This window comes from Plectrocnemia conspersa, unplaced genomic scaffold (assembly GCF_051122295.1).
Source record: "Plectrocnemia conspersa isolate PC_06_02 unplaced genomic scaffold, ASM5112229v1 ptg000013l, whole genome shotgun sequence".
Classification (NCBI taxonomy): domain Eukaryota; kingdom Metazoa; phylum Arthropoda; class Insecta; order Trichoptera; family Polycentropodidae; genus Plectrocnemia; species Plectrocnemia conspersa.
In genome coordinates this window covers 16,920,244-16,946,969 of record NW_028277177.1, presented here as the reverse complement: position 1 = coordinate 16,946,969, position 26,726 = coordinate 16,920,244, and the positions used below count along the sequence as shown (strand labels likewise).

The 26,726-nt window shown below is 31.6% G+C and overlaps 2 protein-coding genes across 2 annotated transcripts; one reads left to right on the top strand and one right to left on the bottom strand.

The window, feature by feature from the left end:
• The first annotated feature begins 43 nt into the window (after window positions 1–43).
• Rassf (Ras association family member) lies at window positions 44–4,601 on the top strand. The gene is made up of 10 exons (XM_088203077.1): window positions 44–157; window positions 272–366; window positions 438–614; window positions 875–1,108; window positions 1,178–2,245; window positions 2,313–2,461; window positions 2,521–2,735; window positions 2,803–2,912; window positions 2,980–3,089; window positions 3,160–4,601. Exons 1-10 carry the CDS (start codon window positions 118–120, stop codon window positions 3,218–3,220), a joined length of 2,259 nt encoding a protein of 752 aa, XP_088059203.1. The 5' UTR covers window positions 44–117; the 3' UTR covers window positions 3,221–4,601.
• Window positions 4,595–26,726, bottom strand: LOC148227432 (hatching enzyme 1.2-like). Its single transcript, XM_088203078.1, has 4 exons — window positions 25,933–26,726; window positions 24,318–24,538; window positions 19,084–19,271; window positions 4,595–5,016 (listed from the first exon to the last, which is right to left on the bottom strand). The coding sequence occupies exons 1-4, from the start codon at window positions 26,188–26,190 to the stop codon at window positions 4,625–4,627; spliced, it is 1,059 nt and encodes a 352-aa protein (XP_088059204.1). The 5' UTR covers window positions 26,191–26,726; the 3' UTR covers window positions 4,595–4,624.

Sequence of the window (26,726 nt, the reverse complement as noted above, 5' to 3'; positions counted from 1 at the left end):
TACGCAAATCGCTCGTTAGTAATGTGTCAAACGAACCCTCGTTACATCGAGTCACCGTGAAAAGCAAAGACCGGAGGTGTCGAGTCCTGGTGGCCGCAAAATTGGGGCGGTGTCGGGATGTGGCGCTGCCACAAATGTGGAAAGCCAGTCTATTTCGGTAAGGAACCCTAAAATGACACTTCGACCGCGTTTTTATCCGCACACCGTCACTACGTCGCCCCTATTTTGTGTTTATTCTCAAACTCGCACTTCTTTCTTTTCTTTTTCCCAGCTGAGAGAAAACAATCGCTGGGCTACGATTGGCATCCCGAATGCTTACGATGTGAGGAATGCGGGAAAAGACTGAACCCCGGACAGCATGCCGAGGTATTTATTGATCCATTTTTCATTTCATTAATTATTCAAAAATAAATTCACTATATTCTGTGTACTTTTAGCACAAGGGCGTGCCTTATTGTCACGTCCCGTGCTACGGAGCGCTGTTCGGACCTCAACTCTTTGGACACGGAACTAGAGTAGAATCTCACAAGAGCTTCGGACAAAAAGGAACACCCGTCAAAGTCGTTAATAGTAATTTAGCACAGACAAGTAAACAGTTAGAGACTAAACTTAAGGTAAACTCAATTATATGTATACCAAATAACAACTTTTGTTACAAATTATATTTCTGTACTGATATTTCTTTCAAATACATTACACACAACAATTAGTCAATTTATTTTCTATTGACTTTATAGAAAGCTTAAAATTTCACACATACAAATTAAGTTTTTATTAGACTTAAAATATCTATATTTTGGAACAAAGATAGAAATAAAAATAACTTTTGCATGTTTTTAAAAATAAATTTACTTCAATATTTTTTTATGCTCAGGCTTATAATCAATTCCACGATGGACGAAGCGGTGAAATCAGATCCAGAGAAGTCAACGGAAGACTTGTATTAGAAGGTGCCTTAAGAATACACTGGGGAGTCAAAGGAGTCATACATTTAAAAGAAAATGACGATCAAAGGACAGTTGTCACGGTTCGAAAGAGAAACTCATGCAGATATTCCGTCAACAGAGGAAATGTTGAAGATGTTTATGAAATACTATGCGAAGAACGTGTAAGTTTACAGTAATATATAATGTGTTAAAATTAACAATTTTTTTCTAATGAATGTTAATTTTTGTAGCCTCCAATTAAAAATAAAAATAAATCCAACATTACTAGTAGCAAATCAGATACCAGTATTTATATAGACAAAATGGAAAAGATTAGTCTTGCCGATGTTTCCATTTCTAGCAATAGTGCGGACAGTGGTAATCAGTCTTCCGGAAGCGTATCGATCACACCTACGCCGCCTCCGTCTCCGGCTATCGTACCAGATATAATATCTTCAACCCTTCCAATCAAATTAAATTTTAATCAAATGGATTGGGACGAACTCGATCAACTACTGCAAGTAGAACGAAATGTCGGCGATTCTGACAAACCGTTTCATACGTTACCTAATCATTTACCGTCGCAGTCCAGTGTCGAATCTACAGATTCCATATCGTTACCGAATTCCGAAAGCGTATCTAGTTCAATTACCACACTGAGTCAATCCAGTAACGATTCAATCTCCGAATCGAAAGTAGCACTATTGCCTGAAAGCGACGTTTCTTCAGACAACGAATACCCGACGATAAAACCTTCTCCGAAAAAATTGCAATCAAACAGTAAATACATTTTAGACTTTGCGGATGAAGATGAAGAAAAAACACTACGACCTTCATCCGACGTAGATTTGCTTAAACTGTTGAATAGAAACGATCTGATGCCACTAGATAAGGAAGTCATGTCTAGATCTTTCAACGACGACACATTAAAAGCTAACTCGCCTATAGACCCCAAAAAAATTAATGACTCTTTAAAGCTTTATGGTGATATTGTTAAGAACATCACTGAACGCATACCCGAATCTGATAACTTTAGCGTCAACTGTGAGAATAAATTGGAAGAAGTATCGAACACTAGTTATTTTAACGAAGATTTTCCAAGGGATACGTTCAGAAGGATTAAAAAATACGAAGAGAAGATATCCAAAATGGACACTCCAGAAAATCAATCGCCGAAATTGAATTCAAGTGCCTATAACCGAGCTATTTCTATGGACAACAGTTGGATTGGTAATTTTGATGAATCGAATAGTGAAAATTACGAATTAAGTCGATCCATATCTGGACCGGAGCATTTTAACAATACGACTCACGTCGAGGTTGGTTAATAAATATTGCTGTTATATCATATCTATATTATTTACTGATCCATTACATTAATAATAGGATAGCGCTTCTGATAATGAGACAATAAATTACGCTCATCCTGTCGATGATTATATTATCATCCCGAATGAAGGTAAAGTTGCAATAAGAAGGGGTCCAAATTCTAGATGCGGATCGACTGCCATCAAACGAAGAACTGGTAAACGCAGGTATGTATTTATTTTTTATTTATAAATGCCCTATATTTACCGTTTTATTATGATTACAGACAAAGAGCTGCTGCCCTACGTCGTCGCTGTTCTATTAACGGACATTTCTATAATCGTGAAACTTCCTTTTTCACACCTCCGTACGGAAGTCTCATGTCTGTTTGGGTAACTTCTTTAGTATCGACTCAAGAAGTTATCAATCTTATGTTAGATAAATACAAAGTTGATTCAAACGCACAACGATTTGCACTATTCGTGGTTAGGGACAATGGTGGTATGTATATTATGATGTTATTATTTTAAATAAAACTTTGTTGTGTAAAAATGATAATTTTTTATAGAACAACGCAAACTACGTGATGAAGAGTATCCTTTATTAGTTCGTGTGAATTTAGGTCCACATGAAGAAATATCTCAGTTATTTTTGATGGATGCTGACAAAACTGGAGAAGTAAGAATTGTATTTTTAAAGATTATAAAAACTGTAACATATTGACATGATTCTTGTTTGAATTTAGATTTCATCGGAAGTTGCACAGTTTCTTAATTTGACAATTTACGAATGTGAAGCAATATTACAAATGTATCACAAAGAAGAACAACGACAGGCTAATATGATCAAAGAAAGGTACTTGTAATTCTTGTTTTAATTTACAATTAAACTTTAGTGAAAATATAATGTTTGATTTATTTTTCAGGTATGCTGAAATGTCACATAAAATCAAACAACGAATGGAGGATTTGAAAGTTAGATTATAATGCAATTTTCCCTGTTACATTTAGACAAGCATTTAAAAAATTTAATGTCATGCCCATATTTTTAGGCGTGTCTCAATATAGTCGTAATTTTCTATTTCCTCGTCATGAATGTGCACTTCTTTTTTATCTGGTGCAAATAGACTGATTTTTGATATAGATTCTAAGGAATTTCTGGTGCATTTATTAACGTAATAAAATCATCTGACAATATTTGCCTGTCAATGTGGTTTGTATTTTTTTACAAATATTTTTTTTTACTGTGAGGGATATCAAAAATATTTGCACGATTGTCAGGCTTTTACTGTTCAATTATGTCTATGTTATATTTAAGATGATTTTCTTAAATATATTAAATTCCACATGCAGGGTATTTTTATACCGTATGTATTTTGCCAAGCAATAATTTAATAAACTTCTAATGTCTACATTTTTTAATATTTGGTTGAAATTTGGATCTGATTTTAAATAAGAAAAGTACTATTGTATCCATTTTAATATTGTACAATACATAGTCAATTACTAACATTTTCGTTTATATATTATTAAATGAATATCTCACTATGCATAATAATGTAATTATTTCATTTATATTTTCTATTTGTATTGCATTATTTTTTTATTTTTTTCCCCCAAATGAATGAATGTTGTTTTTTATTATTGCAAGTGTTAAAATAGACGCGTTTTTAATAATAAATATGACAGTAAAATATGTTTTGAAATTGCTTGCTAGTCAGAACAACTGTATTAATTTTTATTTTTGTAATTTAAATATTTTTTATAACACATTTGGAAGCATATCTATTCGACACTTGTAATTAAAAATATTTTTTAATTATTAAAACACATTAGATATATGTGTATAAAATTGTTTATATTTAAAAATTTCTATTATTCATTGTTAAAAATTTTAAATTTCCTGATACTAAAAATTGTTTTAATTTTTTTATATTATTTAAATCTAATTGTTTATATTAAAGGTATACAAGTACTTGTTGATATTATGAATTATTACGAACTAACGAAATATTTAACATAAAAATCTCATATTTAGCAAATGTTTTTTCTTGCAATGTTGGGTATGTTTATTATTAGGATATATTGAATACGAAGCACTCTATCGAATCAATTCTCATTAAATGTATAAGATTATACTATCGAACAAATATGTATTATTTTTTTATAGATGTGTACTCGTATTTTGAAAAATATCGCCTTTTTTAATGAAAGTAACTTTTCGAATTCTTTATTGACGTATCCGTCAAACGCTTTATACAATGATGAAAAAACATTTTTTAATTATTATTTTATTTAAAAAAAAAACATGCTAGTGTAAGTTAATTTTAAAAATGGAATTACACAAATTAAATCAGTCACAATTGCATTTCATTTATTTTATTTTTCATGTCATCCCAATGTTGAATTAAACAAGAACTTATTTTCCTCAAACTCCAAAGGTTCCGGCTCTGGCAATTTATTGAAATATACTGGCTTCTCGTTGAAGAATAGTTCTTTAAACGTGTCCCAGTTTATGGCTCCTGGAATAGTATTTCCTACATCGTACACATTCGCATTACACCTGTACAATCTGTTCAATTTGGCAATGTCCGATTTAGAAACCCTTATCCTTTGACCCATTAGAATTTGTTGTCCTGCGAACCGAGGTAAAATAGTTGGTCTCCTTTTCTTGTCCCTTGAGAATGAATTGTTTTTGTAGTGCATTACACTTTCAAAATCATATGGTATTCCTAGGGTCGTGGACTCATTGGCCATTCGCACTCTGAAGTTTTTTTCGCGACCTGGAATTAAATTAAATTAATAAATTGATTTAAAATTATAAAAAAATACATACGGGCTATATACAGGTATCTACAATATTATGAATTGTCATTGACAACTCAAACCATCGAGGGGCATTAAGAATTTTCGAAAATTCTCATACAAGGGTTAATCAAATGGAAACTTAAAATATATTTTGATAGTAATTTATTAAACCGAAAAGCTGCAAAAAGAAAATTCTTCCATATAATCTCCATGGCATTCAATACAAATTTACCCGTGCTTAGAAAGTTCCTGTATAGTTCCTAGCTGGTGATATTGAATCCGAGTTTTATCCCTAGAAAATCATCATTCTACTCCAGAGAGCAGCTAAAGTACATGTCATGCATCGATTCGTCGTTCTTTCAATTCCGAAGCTAGTGGATATAGTATCCACCTTACAGACACTATGTGGAACTGTGTAGCGTCATAGACCATGCGGTGTGCTGATTCATGATTCATCTTCAGAAGTAATGTTATTTCATTAACGACTACTTGGTGAGTTTTCTTTCGCGATATCCTTGCTGAGTCAATGAAGTAAAGATTTTACTACAGAAATCACGCCGTTTAAGTCTACTATATTAGGGGTAGTATTTCTCATACAAAAACACTCATTTGGTTGATGAACTGTGATTATCACATCTGCAATTCACGGACTACACGTATACTATTCGATTTGGACCAATGCGAGGATTCACAAGTGGCCGGTCGGCGAGAGGATAATCAAATTCTTGTCGGCTGACCTCAGTCAGCTGATCCCGCTTCAACTAAATGGACCATAGCTCACATGGACAGCTGACATACGCCGCTCACCATAACGAAGCCATCGCAACGAGTAACAACTAGCTACGACCGATTTCGTGATTGAGCATGTATTCATAGGTCAGTACATTTATAAATATGTTTGGCAAGATATACTTCTTTACTACTTTTTAAAGAGGTATATTCCAAAAAACTCAAAATGAATATTTACCCATTAAAAATTCTCCTTAATTCTTCCATTATTTCGTGTATGCCGAAGTATATTATATACAAATTTTCGTTTGTATTCTGGTCATAAATTCGTGTAATATTAAATTAAACTTGTAATCAAAGATTATTTCTAAATCCTATCGTTTAATCTTATAGAATATATGCTCTAAACATTAAAATGAGATTCTTTGACACTTTTAGTTATATTTTTAAGATTTTTTTTATTTTCTTACCATTCATTAACATTTTATTTTTAAAATGTTGAAATATTTGTAATCAACTCAAAACCCACTTAATATCCTGGAGAAGCTTATTGAATTTTTGAAAATTCTTACCACTCATTGAAGAAGGCTTGTTAAACAAACAACTTCACACTATCGTAAATCAGCGATAGTTTTGTGCAAACGCAGAAACGCTGTGTATTTTTCTCCATCTCCATGCAAGAGAATTCCGCAAAGCGTACGCAGATAACATCCCCTTATATGAAAATATATTGTGGCTAGTTTAATCCGCGTACCCTTCGTTAGTGAGAGATAGCGAGGCTTCGTCGAGTGTAAATTACGTTCCGCCTCTGGACTGTTAATAGATATTATTTATTTTGTACACTCATGCAATATTATACGGTATTAAGTAACGCGAGTGCGAAGCCAAGATTTATACGTCGACGCCGTCTGGATATTGTAAATTCATGACTGTTATCCTGGTTTATTGAACGCCGCTCTTACGAGCCGAGGATGCGGAGATTACAAGTTTTGATTTATCATTCGTCTGGCTAGCGCAATTCTTGAATGCATTCAGCTAAGGCATAAATTGAATATCGACAGTAAGATTATTTTTCTACCGTTTTCCCGATCTAGAAGGATTCAACTTTGGCTAAGCACGGAAATGCCTGAGCAAGAGACCATTATGGGCAGAATGGCAGAATTGCATTTAATTTTTTGTCTGTTCAACTCAATCTCGAGTACCGAAGAAAATAATATAATAAAATAACTGTCTATTTAAAAATATCTCAAATTGTCACGCTTCGTGAACATTTAAGCTTCAGCATTTTTTATAAGAAATTTATGAGTAAAATTTTCACGTTATACCGTTAGTTGTATCTCGATATTTTTTATATTAAAAATAGCAGTTTAATTTTTTTTTAATCGCGCAAATGGGCTAAATAGGAATTGCTTTTTTCTAGTTAATATAAGAGTGTACTATTTTTATTTGTTGATCACGTCCGAAATTTCCTATTCATTTTCATCAAGGCCACCGCCAAAAAAGTCCTAATCAATATTTATTTACGTTATATGTCCGTTTTTAAAGATATCAACTAATCAAAAATGTTACAAAAATAATCAAAATAACAACAACGGTTATTTTAAAAAACTAATGGAACGTTTTTTATCATTAAGTAAAAAAAATGATTCCTTGGTTTCTATTCAATTTGATTGCTACATTGCTACAAAACATATTTTTAATATATAATATTAAAAATATGTTTTGTTTGGAATAATCTATGTCCGAAATAATCAGTGTCCGTAAATATCTGTCCAGAAAATTCGTGTCCGGAAAAATTCGAGCACCATAATTTTTTACAAAAATAGTAGAAAAATATTGATTTTATTATAATTTTTAGTATATGAATATGAATAAAATAATTAAAAACTAAATCATAAAAAAATATATATATTAGTATTTACTTTCCGGAAATATGATTTAAAAAAATAAATAAAATTACCACTGAACGACTACTTAATATTAATATTTTATTACTATATCTAAATATAAAATTAACTGAAATAGAAAATATCTTACCACTGCCTACTAAATTTTTATCGTATAAAAATCATTTTTCTTGTTATTTTAATGGCTACTTTAAATATTACCAATTTGATATTATTTCTTCATGTTTTACAAGAAGCATATTAATTATTTTTTTCGGGATTTATTATAAATCATTGTCCTGATTAATAGTTTCTCCGATTTATTCATCATGATAGTCTGTTTTCATACAAGAATTTGAATACATTTTAAGCAATATTTTCCTGATTTTGAAGCTAGATTTATTTGCTGATTTTACAAATATAGCAAATTGGTTAACATACTTGTCTCATCACTTTAAATTTTATGTGTTGAACGTATTACTTAAATTGGTGAACTTCAACTGTAATATAATAAATTAGCTTATATCTGAGGCGATTTCAAAATATGTTGTATTAAAAGAATACCAATAATACCTGACAAACGCTTATGGTTTTATATATCGGGTAAACCAAAAATAAATAAAAAATAAATGATATTCGATTCTCCACAGAAAAGGTTTTCAATTCTTCTCTAAAACTCGATAATGTATCAAAGTGAATTCAGACATGTTCGATTGATGTATTTTTTATTTCAAATTCTTTAATGATTGATTAAGATGATAATCTGAAAGTGCAATATCGGGTGAAAATTGCGGATGTTTTTAAACTTATAATCCTAATTAAATCAAATAAACTTTACGTTGCAAAGGATCCTACATAATTAGAACACAGTAGAAAGCGACAATCGAAAAAAAATTAGACTCAGAGAAACACTTTCTTAGATTTTTTATAGGATACTAGGATCTAGTTAGTATACAACTTTGCATTCAAGCAATCGTCATTTTATACAAATTGTATAAAATGGCAATGGCAATGACCAGCACGATAAACGAGTGGTATAAGTCTCCTTACTATTGACCTAAAAGACCTGGGTTCGAATCCCATACGAATCTTAGTGTTTATAAATTTCTTTCGTGTCTGGGAGATTGAAAGTAGTGATTATTATATAATTATAATTCTGATCGATCGTCACAGATTAGGTTTACCTAGATTTCCTAATCTCACGGATCAATATTGTGGTGATTAATTAAAATCGAGTTAGGTAGTACATTTCTGGTATTGAAACTTCTCTAATAATGAGCTAATTCAGTTCATAGAGAATGGCAGCCGGTCAAAAGAGCGTGCGTCAAATAAGCGCCGTCATATAAGCGCTGCATTATAAGCGCTGCGTCATAAGAGCGTTTACCAAAGTAGCGCTATCACAAAATAGCGTACATCAAATGCGCAGAGAGTCATATGAGCGCTTAAAAAAAGAGAGCACGTCATAAGAGCGCAAAAACAACTTGATATATATCAAGTAACGAATATTTTAGGAATTATGTATACAAAATATAAGTAATTGTGAGAAATTTACTAAGAATTAAAATTCACGAGATATAGGCGGTAAACTTAGTATTTTATGTGCCAGAGCGCAATGACGATTAAAATGATTAGACAATAAAAATATTATTATTTATTAATTTTTACGTACATACGAAAGTATAGCTCCCCATCCCCATACATGCGATATATGCATATCAGTGTCGTGCGATAACTTTGAAACAGGGAATGCGGCTAGGGGGGATAGGAACAAAAACTATATTTTTAAATTTATTACAATATAGGTGAAACTCGTAAAATAGGGGGAATGGGAATAAACACTATATTTTTAAATTTATTACAATTTAAGTGAAGCTCGTAAAAAGTACGAATGCTCTCAACCTCACATATGCGCTACTATACAATTAAAAAAAATTAGTAAAGAAAATCGTATCGATGATTTCTTCAGTGCTCAATTTAAGGCAAATGTTGAATTAAATAATAAGAAAGTTACTGCAAACAGATATATTATTTCCAAATTAATTGACGTGATTTGCTTTTTATCTAAACAAGAACTTTCTTTTCGGGGACACTCTGAAAATAATAATACCGTAAATGAAGGCAACTATGTTGAATTATTGTATTTTCTAAGCGAATCAGACACATTATTAAAAAAGTGAGAATAGATTGTCAGCTCTTGCATTAATATCAATCGAAAAAAAAACACTTAGACAAATTAAAGAAAGACAATATACTGATTATATAATGCGGTTATTGCTGACTTTTGTAAGAAGGAGCGTCGAATAAAATTAATTTTCAATAAAAATAAATACATAATATGTTTTTAAAATAAAGAAAATAAGTTTCAAAATATAGTTTTGTTCAGCCCCCCCTAACCCCCATATTATCAATATGTAATAAAAGTATATATGTTTCACTATTTTCAACGATAGAACGTCATTTGAAAATGTCGTAAATTTGGCACATATAAATTAGATTTAAATAATATAAAACTTGAAATCATCGACATTATACTTTTAGAAGGTCAACAAGTCAACAACAAAGGTGACCTTCGTGTCACTCTCGCATTAAAATAAATCGAACGAGAGATACATATTTAAATATAAACAAACAACTTGCATTAAAATAATTCGAATTAGAGATAAATATTTTAAAACTAGACAAATGCAATCTGAGGTGAATGACATTTGTTATTTTTAATGAAGCATAACCTTGAATTGTCTGGATGCATCTAGAAATATTTAAAAAAAAATACCAGTAGCTATGCGACCACGGTCGTAAACGGCCGAATAAATTATTTTGCTACATTTTTCTCGAATAAGTGTTCTCGTTCATATTTTTTTATAATAATATCCGTTTCGATGTTTTTAATTATAAAGTGATAGTGTAATTTAGTGTATGTGTTAGAATTAAGCAGTGTATAATTCAAATTAGTGTAATTTGTTACTATGCAAGGCAACCGACGCGATGCGACGCGTCCCTTCCCCCGCCGGCCTCGCGGGGGAAGGGACGCCGCGCCGATTGACGCCGAAAGCGCGATATTTACAGTTCTAGGCATCATGCGGTTGACAAGGTAATGTCTTTGGAATTTTCTGTGTCATATAGTTAACCCTTTGTGCTAGTAACTCAACATCGTATTCCAAGCGTCGCACTCAACTTTCAATGCATTTATTGGCTTTGTGCTCGAGCTAATTTAGCCAATTTCAATTTATTAATGGTAAAAAAGCTTCTGGTAGACACAGTTAAGTAATATTGAATTCTAAACTCATGGAAATAAGTCAATAATCTTAAATTTACGAGTGTAAGTTTATTGTAAAATTTTTCATCGGAATATGGCCGAATCGAGCTGTGTTAAGACCGCATAACGCTTACTTGACAATTTTTAAGTTATTAATTATTCCTCTTAAACTGATTTTTTCCTTCAAAGGTATCTATATTTTTATGATATGGGATGAAACGGGATTATATGCTCTAATTGTGCATAATTGTTACTTAATATTGTGTGTCTGTTATGAAATAAAAGGATTAGAAAAAATATATTTCGCTCGCACTATTAAAATGAGTGATTGACAACTATTGATCTGGGTATCGACATTTTTAGTGGCAACTCAAATAATAATATTAGTCTTTTCGAGCTATTAAATTACTAAGTCGCGTAAAACAGAATTAGTAATCTGTGTTTTAATTATTTATAAATACATATATTGATTTATTTTTACAAATTATCCATATAATTACGAATGGCGATATAATAATGAACGTTTAAGAAAGTGACGATGAATTTGATATTAACTGTGTGATTATTACTGTGATAGTAATAGTAGTAGGAATTATATCTAACTACTGAGGGGCCGTATACCTGCGCTATTATACGCATTCATTGAAAGTCAAGTCGATAAATAATAATATTTTATTAATAATTTTAAAAAAATATTTATAATTTATTATTTAATTAATAATATTAATATTTGTCAATTTAATGAAACATTATAAAACAAACGTAATGATAAATTTTAAATCAGCGTTTCATTTTAGTACAAAATATATAAGTATATCGTACGTATGGGAATGGGGAGTCATACTTTCGTATGTACGTAATAATTCATAAATAATAATGTTTTCATTGACAAATCATTTTAATCGTTAATACGCTCTGGCACATAAAATATTAATTTTACCGCCTATGTTTCGTGAATTTTTATTCCTTGTAAATTTTTCACAATTTACCTATATTTTGTATACCTCATTCCTAAAATATATATTATTTAATTTTCTTCAAGTATTTTTGCGCTCTTATGATGTGCTTTCTTTTGTCAAACGCTCATATGACTGTCTGCGCATTTGACGCGCGCTATTTTGTTACAGCGCTACTTTGGTAAGCGCTTTTATGACGCAGCGCTTATAATGGAGCGCTCTTTTGACACACGCTCATTTGTCTGCGCTTATTTGTGACGTTGCCATGGAGAATATATTATTTGTATTAATAATAAAAATAAAATATGACCAATAATGGATATGACCAAACTAAAGGAAAATTATCAATGGAATTGCCAGAGAGAGGCATGAAATCCATTACATATATATTTAATGCAATATTAAGAGTAGCATACTACCCTGATCAATGGATGGTTGCGGAAATTATAATGATTCCAAAAGCAGGAAAAGATATCGTCAAACTAGAGTCCTATAGACTAATTCGTGTTTCGCATAAATATAACTACTAATTAGTTCAATTTAACCCTCTCCCCCTAATTTCTATAGTTCGTGTATTTATATAGCCGCACTTTTCCGACCCCTGGCTTATATGTACATATTTTTATATCACGACCTAAAATATTTTTGTAATAATTGTCGAATTAAACTAAATTAAATTTGGTATATAAAATATTTTTTATTGGCAAGAAGCAACGCACGCACCAAACGAACGCGAAACGTGCTCATGAACCTTTGCGGTGCAAACGTGCACGGAGCGCACAAAATTCGCGGGTCGAGCTTCCGCGCATGGTTAGAAGCCGCATGTTGGAGTGTGTGTTCGCGCGCGCGCACGCGCGTGCATGTGTGTGTGGTGTGTGTACGTTCGTTCAGCGAAGCTATCGCGGCGTTCGTCGTCTGCGACCTCCTCGCTTCCGTGCGTTCCTACTCCCAATAGCCGAGTGCGTCGACTCGCGACGCCGTCGCAGCCGCGCTCGCGGCTGTTCTTGCACTCGTTGGCTTTCTGTACCTCCTGAGAGACATGCGACTCGTGCGACACAAGGAAATTCATTTCGATACTTTGAATGCGAAAATGCAAATTACGTAAATTTTTCGACCGACTTTTACGACCGACACGGCTGCCGCGTGTGCCCTCTGGCGACGACCGATGCAAGCCGACAAAAACACACCATGGCGCATGCGCGAGTGCGATCATTTGTTGTGTGATAGTTGCGCGATATGCTGAATTTTATTAGTGTATGTAGCCTCAGAGACGCCCTTATGATCTTGATCGTACGTTTTTTTTCTAAAATTCTTAAATTATAATTAATTATTTAGTTGCTATGAAGATAATTGCGACACGTGACCTTCAAATTCAAATACACTTACATCAGCTAAAAATTAACTTTATTAATAGAAATGGTCACCATTAGAATCATAAATTAAGAATATTAAGAATATTTTTGTGAAGTATCTATTTACTCTGATTATGTGAAATTCTAGGGATTTGGAGTTGATAAAATTTTGAAATGAACCTTATGCAGCAACTTATCGATGTACTTTAACCCTGTAATTTGTAGATTATTCAATTTAAAGCAAAATTAATTATTAAACCGAATTCGATGTTAACAAAAAAATGCAATATTTTTCCTAGTAACTTAATATTATTCTCACTTGGACATCTCATACATTAGATTCATTAGAGTAGGTTAAAAACTTCGCGACCTGAAACAGAAGTGATTTAATCTTTTTTATATAACTATTAAATATACAGAGTTTCGAAAAGTTCATAGAAGTGACTGTAGATGTCCTTTTTACTTTAAAATCTAATCTATTACATCTATTTGAGTATTAAGTTCGTTCCACTACCGCTTTCGTGAATGGCAAAAGGTTGGTGTCTAAATCCATGTTGTTGATTAACGATAAATTAGTTACAGTAATGAAAAATCTATCTATGTAGTATGTATGTATAATAAGTTTATTCCATCTCTGTATACTTTTCACGAGCAAATGGTGGACATTTTGCAGAGATGCTTTTAGTAATAAAGGATGTATTAAATTTCTATGAAACATTTTTCTTCGAGATTTTTTTGCAATTTTAGAAAATGCGGCATTTTGGACGTATTTTGTCAGATTTTAAGATTAGAGAAGATAGAATTCTAAACATGTGTTGTTAGAGTACCCGCTCATGACCGCGGTGAACACAATGAGCTCTTTTCGAGATTGATGTAGAGGGACCCTCGCAGTATTGACGGTAAAATTGTCATAGAAAGCGGGGCTTTGTTCGCCACTCATTTTTGGTTATTATTACTTAACTTCAATAGCACTGTACAATATTTTTTTCACAAGGATAAACACCATTTATATTGAAAAGTACAGTTGTGTCGTTATTTTTTTCTTGTGAAATTTTTTTTAATTGATTTTTTCAACTTCTTTACATTGACAAAATAAAATCTAGCTCTGGGATCTAATATATAATTATTGACTGTTCAAATAAAACATTTAATATTTCATTTTGAAAGTTTTAATACCCAAAACTCATAAACGCCATTAGTAATGGTTTTGAATAATTTATCAATATTTCATAAAATTAAAAAAAAATTTACTAAATTTAATCAGTGTTTAATTATATATGTATAAATCGATATCTTGTGTTTTAAGCGAACACGTTGGTAAAATCTTAGTTTTATTTCAGAATTTAAGCAAGTACAATATGTATTTCATTAGATATTCACAATAATTACAAATTTCAATTTTGTATATTATTTAAATATGTAAATGTATGTATTATATATACGATATGATATTGCACAGTCGTATACAAATAGATGCTTAGCTATAACTTCGTCATAAAATATTCCAAAATAGTAAAAAAACAAAATTCGTTCGGTCATTTTATGAAGTGGGTGGATTAGTAATTAACGATTTATAAAGATAGTGTTACAAAATTAGCGGAACGATTAACCATGTCGTCTTCCCACATAATGAGGTGTTGTGCAACGTCATTATTTTATGGACAGTCGATTCTGAAATTTCTCATTTCATACACGTCCTATTACAGAGAATTGGTTGTATGACCTTAACAAGGCCATGTTATTTTTTGTTTCACTTTTTTATTCTATCGTATATTACATCTTATATGGGAGAAACGCTAGCATCCAACCGGTCGCAAAATCGACCAGTATTTTTATAGCATAGAGTCGATAGAGAGTCGCAACTGGTAAAAACACAATGCCAGAGGATCACGTGCAGCCTCCATTGTGTACATCGATACGGAAAAACTGTTATTCCAGAACAATCGCTTGGGACACGATGTCGTGATCTATGACGGCATCCGAGCCTAGGTGACTCCTCTTGTGAAGATATCTGATGAAACCGGTGACCAAAATCGAATCAACGGGCTCGCTTTGAAGAAGTAATGAGGTAGAGGCGCTCTCTTTTAACATACAATGTCTATCGACGGTTGCAGCTCGATTTAAAAGTCAATGTGACAAGTCGGCGACTTCTTTCGCATGCCGCTGAAACTGCTAGTCTTTTTTTACGTATTTTCTTTTTGCTTCCAATAGATATAGATCTTCATTTCTATCACGTCTGACGCTATGACAAAATTTGCGTTAAAAGACGGCAACCATTATGGAAAGCTGGTAAACATATGTTCTAGTCTAGATACTTTGCAATCTAATAGAAGCTGAGTAGAAAGAACGATATTCTTCAAAATATACAGCTTCACATTATTAAATTACCCTAATGTTATAACTTAAAATTCGTAAATATTTGAGTAACACATTTGAGTAACATTCAATATTAGTTTGGACAATATGTGATAGGAAAAATTGCGTAGAATTTACTTCATTAAAAAAATAAAGTTTGAGCTTAAATTTTAATTTTAATTTGAGCTTAATTTTAAAATAAAAATTGAGCCATTGTTCCGCCACAGGCTTTAGAACCAAAGCGATACATGAAAATGACATTCCTTTCCGGTACACCTATTACTCTGTCTTACCCATGCCTATTTAGGACTCTAGTGTGTGTGACAATGCAGCAAAGTCGTGCAGATTTGATACATGAGTACATATCTTATAATTTTAATAATTGACCCTTGAGGTCAGGTTCGACAACGCCGTGGGTCGGTTTGTGGGGGAAAAAGGTCGCCCGGAGGTCTCCCAGGGCGGTTTGTTACACTATTGAACTTCTCATAATCGTGAAGATCGTTCACGAGATAGAGCGCAATATGGATAGATGGATGCTGTAATAAAAAACTGTGGAATCGTATCAGATCTCCGGCTTACATAATGGCCGTTTCTTCATTATGTAATTACGACCGGTGTATCCGGAAGGTATGTATAAGATAGAAAATGTGTATTGAAGCGCGCGCCTACTACAGTCCGTACCGAAATTTAGTACGTGTAATAAATTTTATAAAAAACAATAATTACACACCATTTGATAGTGGAATCTAAATGTACCGATTTAGAGATTCGAATGAAGAAATCGAAAAATATTTCTATAATAAAGAGTTTATTATGTTATATTGAACTCATTGAGATAAATTTGCAACATCATTGAGGTATTCTCAACGTTGTCTCGATTTTAATCTTGAGGATATGTTACCTGTATGTCTTGTTTCTTGTTATCAAATTAAAGCAGTTTACATTTTTTATATATCCTGTATATTACCAACAAGTCTGTATGTTTTTAACATATTCTTTTAAGTAGGTATATATTATATAATATTATAATTGATTATGACTTTTTTTCGTACGATTAACGTACATTTTTAATTATAATATCATATGAAGATATTCCTTACTGCATCAATTCAGTGTTTTTTTGTAAGTTATAAATTGATTTTAAATCCTAATTAAAGGATTGGGTAAATTTTTAAAGCTTATGATAATAAATCAATTATATATATATATATATACTATATGTATATGGCGATGGTTTTTTAGATACACAGTTTTGGTTCCCATTAATTGCATTTAATAGATATAATTTTTAAGTGTGTTTTTTAGTGTAAGATAAAAATATAAACACTTTTTGCATTGATTGGTGTCTGGCGATGAAACGTTAGTAGTCTTCGGGAAATTAAAAAAACGTTTCAAAATCAAAATCTACTAAAAAAGGTAATGATTTGTGGTCGTATATTATGAACTTCTGTAATCCGAGTAAACAATTTTAGGGGAACATTTTTGTTAAAAATTCAAAAAAATAACTCCTATCTTGTAGTGATAATATTACATTTTTTTAAATGTCTGGGATTTAATATATCATCCACAATAACCTACAGGCATTACTACCTCAAACTTTCCATTATTCAGATAATTACACAATTTTATAAATCAAAAATAAATAACGAAAATTAACACTTTACTTAAATATATTTTGCATCACAGCATCCAAAATTTTAAAGATAAAAAATATAAACTCGCAGGTCGATGGGGCACTAGCATATCAACTGTTGTAAAATATATAATTACTTTAAAATTAAACAAATCGTCAAATCTTTTGCAGCATTCTAATCTAATTATCTAATTGTTTAAATATTTTTTTATTGTGAATCTTTTAATTCTTTGTATATACTATATATTTACAATGATTTATTTCACTATACAAAATGTATTGTATTTAATTCGCTTTAAAACAATGCTATACTATTAATTCATAACCATTTAAAACTAAGCGGATATTGTGGAAGAGCATTATTTCCGCGAGGGCGAAATCCACGCAAACTACGATTTACACAAATCACTCCAACTATAAGTTATTTATAAGCGTTTCAGTTTTAATTTGACATTTTTCGTACCATACAATACAATACGAGTATATGTTCATGGTTATCGTTTCACAATCACATCTTCGTATACATCCAAAGTGTCAAATGGCTTCGATCATATCTTTGATTTCTCAATAGGTGTCTTTTATCCGTCCTACAAGAAATTCGCAACAATGACACCGAAGCTATATGAGATTGGTATATAACCTCTTTCGTTCTTATGAAATATCGACGATTGTTATCGACCTGTGTGCCTCAAATGGACTCAATAAAACCGACACATGTTTAAGAGCTTCACTATGCGTGGATTTAATCATAAGGTGTGAGTTCTTATTAATTCTGAAACTATTTTATTGCTAATCTCTGCCTCAATAAATGTATAATGTCTTTTCTTATCTGAATAAAATCAAATCATGCATTGTCGTTATGATAATAGCCTTTCAAGTATTGTGAACAGAATAGACATTTTCCAATATGATTTCCTCGCAGATTCTATAACAACGACGACAACGTAGGTTGGTCAACCGACGATTTGGCCGACAATAAATCTCGTTCAGAATTCATTCTGGTTTGTCACAATGCAAGGATCATAAGGAACGGCCATGTGATTTATATGCCATTGACAGGGCTAGAGAGCACCGATAGGCCGCATTGGAAATCGCATTAGCGATTGTTGCATTGAAATGCAATTTGCATCGTTGACGGCTTGCTGCGCCCATCGACGGTTCAACTCATGATGATGTAGAGATCACCATTGTTGGCTATTTGCATAGTTGAATGGGAAATTTATATGGAAAGAAAACGCTTTATAAAAATGCTTAACCCCATTAATGACCATATTAAATTTACGAGGGATATTTGGAAACTAAAGATACAGCGTCTAGAAAATATTTTTAAATCATTTTCAACAGTTCTGTATACTTTTTCACATTATTTATATATTATAATTAATGATGAATCGGTAAACGTTTTTCACAGCTAATGCAGTTCCCTCCTTTTTTATAATGAAAGTTTTAAATTTACAAACTAATTTTAACATTTGTCTGTTTATAACGCCATTGATTTGAACATTAAGAAATTGTTAATAAATTTAGCAGCAGTTTTTCAACATCAAAAATGGTTCACTGAACGAACTTTCCTCAAGGTAGAATTAGGTATTGTCTACCTAGGCCTGGTAAACTCCGCCACGTCACGCGGACTCTATCGAAAAACTTTTTTAATTGATTAAAAAATCGTTTCCATTTTCACTAGCCTTGTATCTTTACTTTACGAATATACGCTGACTTTCTGTGAGGTCTCAAATTTTAAATTAAATTAAAATGTGATCCGCAAAAGTTACGATTCTTCAGATTAAAAATTGTGGTTTGACTAAGGTGGTTCACACTGGTGAGATTGTCTCGTCACGGTATCACTACGCCATTCTAGTAAATTAATTTACTTACCTTCTAAAATATTGTCCCATTGAATGACTATATTCTTGTCTCTGTCAGTGCGGGAATGTTCATGCCAAAATCCTAGTGCGTGCAAAAGTTCATGTTGTACAGTCCCACGTCTGGCCAAACAGTTTCTTCCTCCGAGAGAAACGTCAACACGGCCTCGTTTTGGTTTCCATCCCACTGGTGCTGAACACCTGTAATAAAATAATTGTGCATTTAAAACAAAAGTTATTTATGATAATCATAGGTAATTTTTTTATATTTAGAGTCGATGAAGTGATTTTCTTTTATGAATTGAATAAAAAACATTCCCTTCTTTATTTGTATTAGCATTGAAATATATCGCAGATTAAGCTGCAATGTTTTATAACTTGCTTTAAGGCATGTCTTTTCGTTTTTGATGAGTGTGAATGAGTGGTTATTGGTTTTAAGATAATATATTCTCTTTAGAAACCATAATTTTCGTATAAGCTTTCTTTAGAAAAATTCTGAAATTTAATTGATTGTGTAGTCAAAATATTTGGAATGTTTTAATAATAAACTGCCATATCATTCAAAACAGTTTTAAGATTTAATTTTATTATTTTAAATATTTTATTCATGGACTGTCATTTTCTAAAAGAAAACCGGTTAAAATGAATTAAGCGGTGCAACCAGCACGATAAATCAGTGGTATAGTCTGAAAGACTTTCTGAAAGGTTCGAATCCTATTGTTTTACTAGTTAATTTCTATTATATCTATGAGATCAGAATTAGTAAGTATTAAATAATTATTATTTGGATCGATCATAACAAATTAGATTTTATAATTTAAATGACAAATATCGTGATAAATTATTATATAAAATATAATAAATTAGTTCGTGCATAGTGCTATACATTGATTGAAATCTTTGATAATGTTTTATATTTAATAATACATATGTCACTGATTTACGGAGTTCGATTTCAATGTCTAAATTCAAATTGCATTGTACTAAACTCCATTCATTTTACAGCCGAAGAATAAACAAAGTATGTAGATTAATTTGATTAATATAAAACAATCTTAGTGATGCATAAATTGTATTTCTATTCATTAAATTAATCTGTGAAATTATTTGTCTTAATTATTTCGCATTTTGAGTAACCCTTAATTATTTTGCAATTAATCCATGCTGTCATACTATTCTTAATATGTACCTTTATTGCCACATCTCAAGTATATCTGACTCGCTGAATCTACATCACCTTTATTTATCAAATCCCGATTTGATCGATGAAGCCCATTTAGTCAAATCTATCGCCTGTTATAAATCACATTCGCTCATTACGACTTCAATTCATCACACACCATAGACATTCATCTTTCAAACCGCACAATGTGCGTGTATCAAATATGCACGATTGTAATTTTTCAATTTGATTGTGCGCGCTATAAATATAATATACCAAATCAAATATTTGATCGTCGTAAATTATCGCCTCCCTAAAAACTAAACAACTTCTCACACCTTTCCGACTGTTTGCCGAAGATAAACATCCTTTGGAGTGTTTGGTGTTTAAATTGCGTTATTGTTTAAACAAACAGCAACGCGAAAGTTAAAAGTGCAGTTCCTGTTGGCGTGGTAAATACGAACAAACCACTCTACTCACTCGGTAAAAATTGTTAAAAACAGAAAATAGAGACTCATATATTCAATTTAATAAAATGTTAGTGCACATTTTTAACTGATTTACATTTAACACCACTGCACGCCTCGTTTTCGTTTTTTAATGCACAAACCATAAAAGCGCAGTACGTCTGTTAAAATTACAGCACCAAATCGTGTTTAGGGAATTTTAATAATGTATTGAATTAAACGCATTAAACTTATTGGGTTAAACACTATATCTGATGGGGCATTCTTTGTTGAAAAGATCGTGACTGATTATTTTCGAATTTGTTTATGGTTGATCATTACATCTTTTTTTATGGACGAAGAACAACGACGCAAAGCTCAAATGATATCCAAGTAAAAAAATACGAATTAATACTAAAGAACTATTCTTTGTTCTCCTGCCTAAGCTCATAATGTATATTTACTAAATTTTCTTAGTCACTTAATCAATACCTAGTTAAGAGTGCAGTGCTATCTGCGCGGGCAGATTAATATTGAATATCGGCCTAGACATTTTTGTCAAAATTGGCTCAGTTACAAACCTTTTAGACTCGATAGTGAAAAATATTACATAGTATCATATATAATATATACATAAATATGGAAAAATCACAAAATATTTAAATAAAGTTCTCGTAGCTAATATTACATATGTATGTATATCAATGTGCAATGCCGGAATTCCTTGACAATAGTTGGATTATCAACAGCTCTCCTAAGTAGTTTTAAGAAATACTTAGCGAAATATAACTTTCTGCGAGAATTCAGCGAATAATATCCAACGCTCCTAATAAAAGGCGCTGGGACCCAAAAAGGATAATAACCGAATAGACCCATATAAAGGAATCTTAAGAACCATTTTTGAATTTTTTGATTAAGAGAAAGTATTTGGTACTCAGTGATTTAAAAAATTATAGATCCTGATTTATAAACACTTTCAACTTAAGTCTCACCGGATACAATTACTGACGGATCGTCAAAGTGAAACGCGTTTCTCATAACAAAGTTGAGCAGCTGGAAAGATTTTTCTCAGACGTCGTTTACGCATAGAGAAAACCTCAACGTGCTCTCAAAAGTTATTCCGAGATCTTTCGTGAAAGTTTCTCTAGCCAAAACGTAAGCACCGAAAACATAGGAATATTTTTATCGTGAATGAGATCGAGTAAATGACATAATATGGTATTTGCCGACACTAAAAAGCAGACGGTTGAAAATATAATTAATACCATTAACTACTATGTATTCCAACAAATATTCTGATATAACTAGTTGCATTGTGCAAAAAAAATTAAATACATGCTACTTAAATTGTAATCTTTTCGAGAAAGTGGATGGCGTTTCATAATTTTTATCATTATTCTCAAGATAAAAGTTTTTTGTTATAAATTAGAATAATACAGGTAAACTTGCAAATTTAATTTCAGTTAAGATATTTTAGTATTGTGGTCCCCACATATTATGCTATTTTTAACAGTATAATTTATTATTATTGCAAATCCAATACATAAGCAATATTTATTACATATTTATATAATGCTTGGACAAAAAGTGTAAGGTAGTTTTCAATGTATTTTAATACTATTCCTAAAATACTGCAATTTTCCACTAAAATGTACAAAGAGGAACATAAATATGATTCGATAGTTGTACGATTTTATTCGATTTGCGTTACGGTTCGCATTGTATAGCAACCAATAATCGCATTACCGATAACAGTTAGCCCATTGACAAATGTAGCGTCACGGATAACCCTGCACGCCATAATCGGTCAAAAGGTTCAACACAACTGGCGACCGTAAATGTTATGTAGCATATTCACTTTGACTGTTCTTACGCCCACTATTGCCAAGAACCACACGGATGCCTGGTTTGAGACCATAGCCTTTATTATCGACAAGAAAAATGCTCCCCTCTGTCGGCGACAGTGATAAAGCCAATGTGGGTGGAAGATCAGCCCCGAGAAGAAACGTGGGTTAAGTAAGAAGAAGAAATCTGGTGCAGTCATTATCGGCGATTTTAATGCGCCGATGATGCTGCACGACCGAGAAATCGTTAGCCTGTTATCTTTCATCGACTATGGATTTTGAGTGTATATGTCGAGGAATATTAATTATCTGTTACACCACTTCAGATACCCAAGGGCCTGGTCGTTTTTATCTCGAAATAATATCTGTCGGACAATTAGTCAAGTCGACGTCAAAAACACTCGATCTTTGAACATGGCTTTTAAAATAATCAAATAAGATGCTTTAACTACAGTGGCAGGACATCAAAATTGACTCTCTGAAATCAGACATCAAGATAAATACAATTGTAAATAGTATTGTTAAAAATAAAGATTTTTCCAATTTTCATTGATAATAAATCAGTACCATTTGTAATACACTATAATTAATATACTATTCAAGATTTATTCAAAGTTTTACAGCATCTTAATTAGATTACTAATAAATATTTTCTTTTTTCTTAAGAAAATGCAATCGATTAATGAGTCGCAAATTTTTACGAATTGGTATTGTCTTAAGTGAGTTCAAGGTATTTTTTAAATTTTAATTATAAATGAAGAATTAATGTATTGTTCGGTAAAGGTTTTAATGGATTACCCTAATTATTATTGCGATTATATATTTATAAAAGTTTGCTAATAGAATATGTGAAAATTACATTTATTTTTATTAAGCTAATGTTTGTGTAGTTGTTGAAATTCATACGGTAGTTGTCTTTACTGGTGTTAAAACAGTAATCAAATATAAACCGTAGTTCCATAATTTTACATAAACGCTATCTCAACTTTCTTCAATATACATTATATTATTTTAACATCCTTTAAATAATTTAAAACTTCTTATAAAGCTTCTAATGAAGTTATAATTTTTTTATTTATATTGTAAGATTTATGTCATATGTATTTCTGATATTTCTTTAATAAAAAACATTTATATTTAAAAAAAAAACAGAATAATTTAATGCTAATTGGATTGTTGCGTGTTGTTTTAAAGCTTTTCAGTAATATTTTGTGGGGTTAACCATCAAAAGGTACAATTTTTTTTATTGATATTCATGTATTGACTATGAGAAAAACATTGTCGCATACTATGCGTTAAAATCGCAATATACAAAAATTGCATTAGTCCTTACAACCTGCTGAGGCTTTTGTTATCCCAAAAAGTTTATACTGTACGTAACAATAATATATTTCTTGTATGTATTTAAAATTAAAAATACACGTTTCAAATAATTACAGTATAAAGTAGATATAACTCACTTAATTTTACTTAAAGAAATAAATATATAAATCGAGACTGCGTTTGCGCCTTGTATTTCCGCCAATGCTTAACTTTTAGCACAATGAACTACTCGACGCGAGCCACAAACACAAAAAATCTGCAGCACATTTCAAAAACCACCTTTCGGAATTGACTTTTTTACGATCTGACCATTACGATTTTTATGGTATATATTCGGTTGTAAAAGATTAAATTCTACAATTGCTAATATATGAATGTTACTGCAACCCATAAAACACAATAACTTTAATGGCAATAAAAAAGTGTCGGTATGTGATTCGATTTGTGAACATTTTTATTTAAAATAACTTACGATTTCTTCTTGTTTCTGAAGTATAAGTAAGTCGACTGGTCCACCCTTGGTAAGAACTTGACGCAGCTCACGTTGTGAAAGTCCTCGATAGCATCCATGACTACTTGCCTTTGAGAGTCGCTAAATTCTGAGCTGAAATTGTAATGAATCACCTTGTTTGGCCATGTGAGACTGTCCTTTAGCACTAGGTTTCTAAACTCCTCGTTTTCTTCACTGTAATTCTAAAAAATATGATAAAAAGGAGGTGCATAATTAAAAAAGCTATTTCGCAAGAACACGTTACCATATCATGTGTTGATAGACTGACCTATTGAAAACTCGTTCACGATAATAACTTAATAGGATTCGTTGTCATTATTACGAATACTAATTATGCTATACAAACATACATAATGTACCGTTACTTTAAACCTGACATTTTAAAATGCATTTTCTCACTACCAATACATATTCTTATATAAAATTCAAAACGTATATTTTAATTAGGGAAATATTATATTTTTTTCGTTTTTATAAATAATATGTGTTTTTTGTATTTTTTTTATAAATAATACGTGTATATTTAATATACATTCCTTACTATTATGATATTAATTTTTAAAAACTAAAATGTAAGACGTATATCTAAAATAATTGTTCTTAATTTTATGGAACTATATGTTAAATTGCATCAAAAACTATATGTTAAATTGCAACAACAATGATACTATTGTAGGCGTTTGTTAATATTATTAATTTTCTAAATAACACTACAAAAAAATTGCACTTATTACTTTTATTTTCATAAAGATATAATTGATTTTGCCTTTTATTATTTTTTAACACATTTGTTTACACCCGATAACAATTTTTGCTACAAAGATTTAATAATCTGATTTATATGTAAAATGATGTGCTGATTTACCACTCCTGCATTGGTAGCTATGTATCAAAAATGGATAATATTATTTACCAGCCGTATAAAATTGCCTACTGTATAGAAAACTATGCATTAAAAAAATATTTCTTTATAAATCAGAGTTTTAATTTCAGCAATGTAATGGATATAGATACACCTATAATTATAACAACTCTATATTTAATAATAATAATTTTAATTTTATTAAAACTATACTATACCAAAAAATTTCCCTTTTAAAAATAATGAATTCTATAGCTCAATTCAGCTTTATTTGTATTTATTCAATATGTAAAACATATCATAGTAATCATAAATATATTAGTATTTTCTCTGAGAAAATAAATGACGGTATCTTAATATTAAAACCCTAATATAAAAATTTATTATTATTTAACTGTGTAATACTTGTGTAAAATTGTCGTAAAAATATCATCCCAAACCCGATATTTTGTTAAAATTCTTCAATTTAATTAAAAATGTAAATAACTTAAGCATAATGCTTTATTATATGAATGCAACATATGTATATGATTGTGTATATAAAAGTAAATCTTGAAAAATATGGTAAGGGTTCTTCTATATACGTTTAATGATTATTAATTTGGTTTTTGTATCGACTACAAATACTTCAAGATAACCAGAGTATTCGAACACCTCTCCGTCCTCTCGTGTAGACAAAGGTGTCGAAGATTAATGAACGTAAATTCGTCTCACCGTCGGGCTGAGTGCGTATTCATCTCCAAGAACGATATCTCCTTCAAAGAACTCCCCCTCTTCGCCGAAGTCTTCATCCTCTAGCACGTCGTCTGCGGCGTCTTTATTAACCTCATCAATCATCGGTTTATCCTCGTCGCACTTATCACAATATTTCACAAAATTTGAGCCATTGTCCACTGGCATCGAAGGGCACTTCACGAACAGCACCGAAAAGCACAATAACAGGTACACACCCCTGACCTTACTCGGTGTCATGGCGGCGGGTTCCTCGCTCGTTACCCTCAGAGGAAGCGGTTCATCTTTTGTCCCCTCAATTGAAGGAATTTAAATGAGTTCGGTTCTGTCGCCGAGCTGCCGATGCAGGACCGCAGATAACACTGGGCAGATCCTCGTCGCTTGCTTCTAAGTGGTTGGTGCAAGCAAATAAACTGGCGGCTCCGTTGCTGGCAGTGATGTCTTTAAACGCTTATCTCACTTCTTTCCGACTGGCAGGAGGAGAAACATGCCCACACGACCTAATGGGGTCAATATCTGTGTAACCGAACACGTATGAAATCCTGTTTTTCATAAACATTTCGGTGTACGTTTAATAATACAAAAAAACCAGTCCGACAGGTTTGAAAAGAAATGCCCTCTTCAGTGTAATTGCTCGTTATTGTGGTTTTTGTCCTAGCTGTATTCTTGCAGTCGATATGTAGATCGCAAGTCTTGAAATTAATTTTTTGAATGAGCCAACAAAGAGTGGCCTGAGCGACACACATTCGGAGAGGTCAACCAACACTGACTCAATG

Coding starts and splice junctions, on each gene's coding strand:
- Rassf (XM_088203077.1), top strand. CDS start 118: ATGTGGCGCTGCCACAAATGTGGAAAGCCAGTCTATTTCG. Junction 615..874: donor AGTTAGAGACTAAACTTAAG/GTAAACTCAATT, acceptor TTTTATGCTCAG/GCTTATAATCAATTCCACGA. Junction 2,913..2,979: donor ATGCTGACAAAACTGGAGAA/GTAAGAATTGTA, acceptor GTTTGAATTTAG/ATTTCATCGGAAGTTGCACA.
- LOC148227432 (XM_088203078.1), bottom strand. CDS start 26,190: ATGACACCGAGTAAGGTCAGGGGTGTGTACCTGTTATTGTGCTTTTCG. Junction 19,272..24,317: donor TTCAGAAACAAGAAGAAATC/GTAAGTTATTTT, acceptor ATTTTATTACAG/GTGTTCAGCACCAGTGGGAT. Junction 5,017..19,083: donor ATGGGACAATATTTTAGAAG/GTAAGTAAATTA, acceptor ATTTAATTCCAG/GTCGCGAAAAAAACTTCAGA.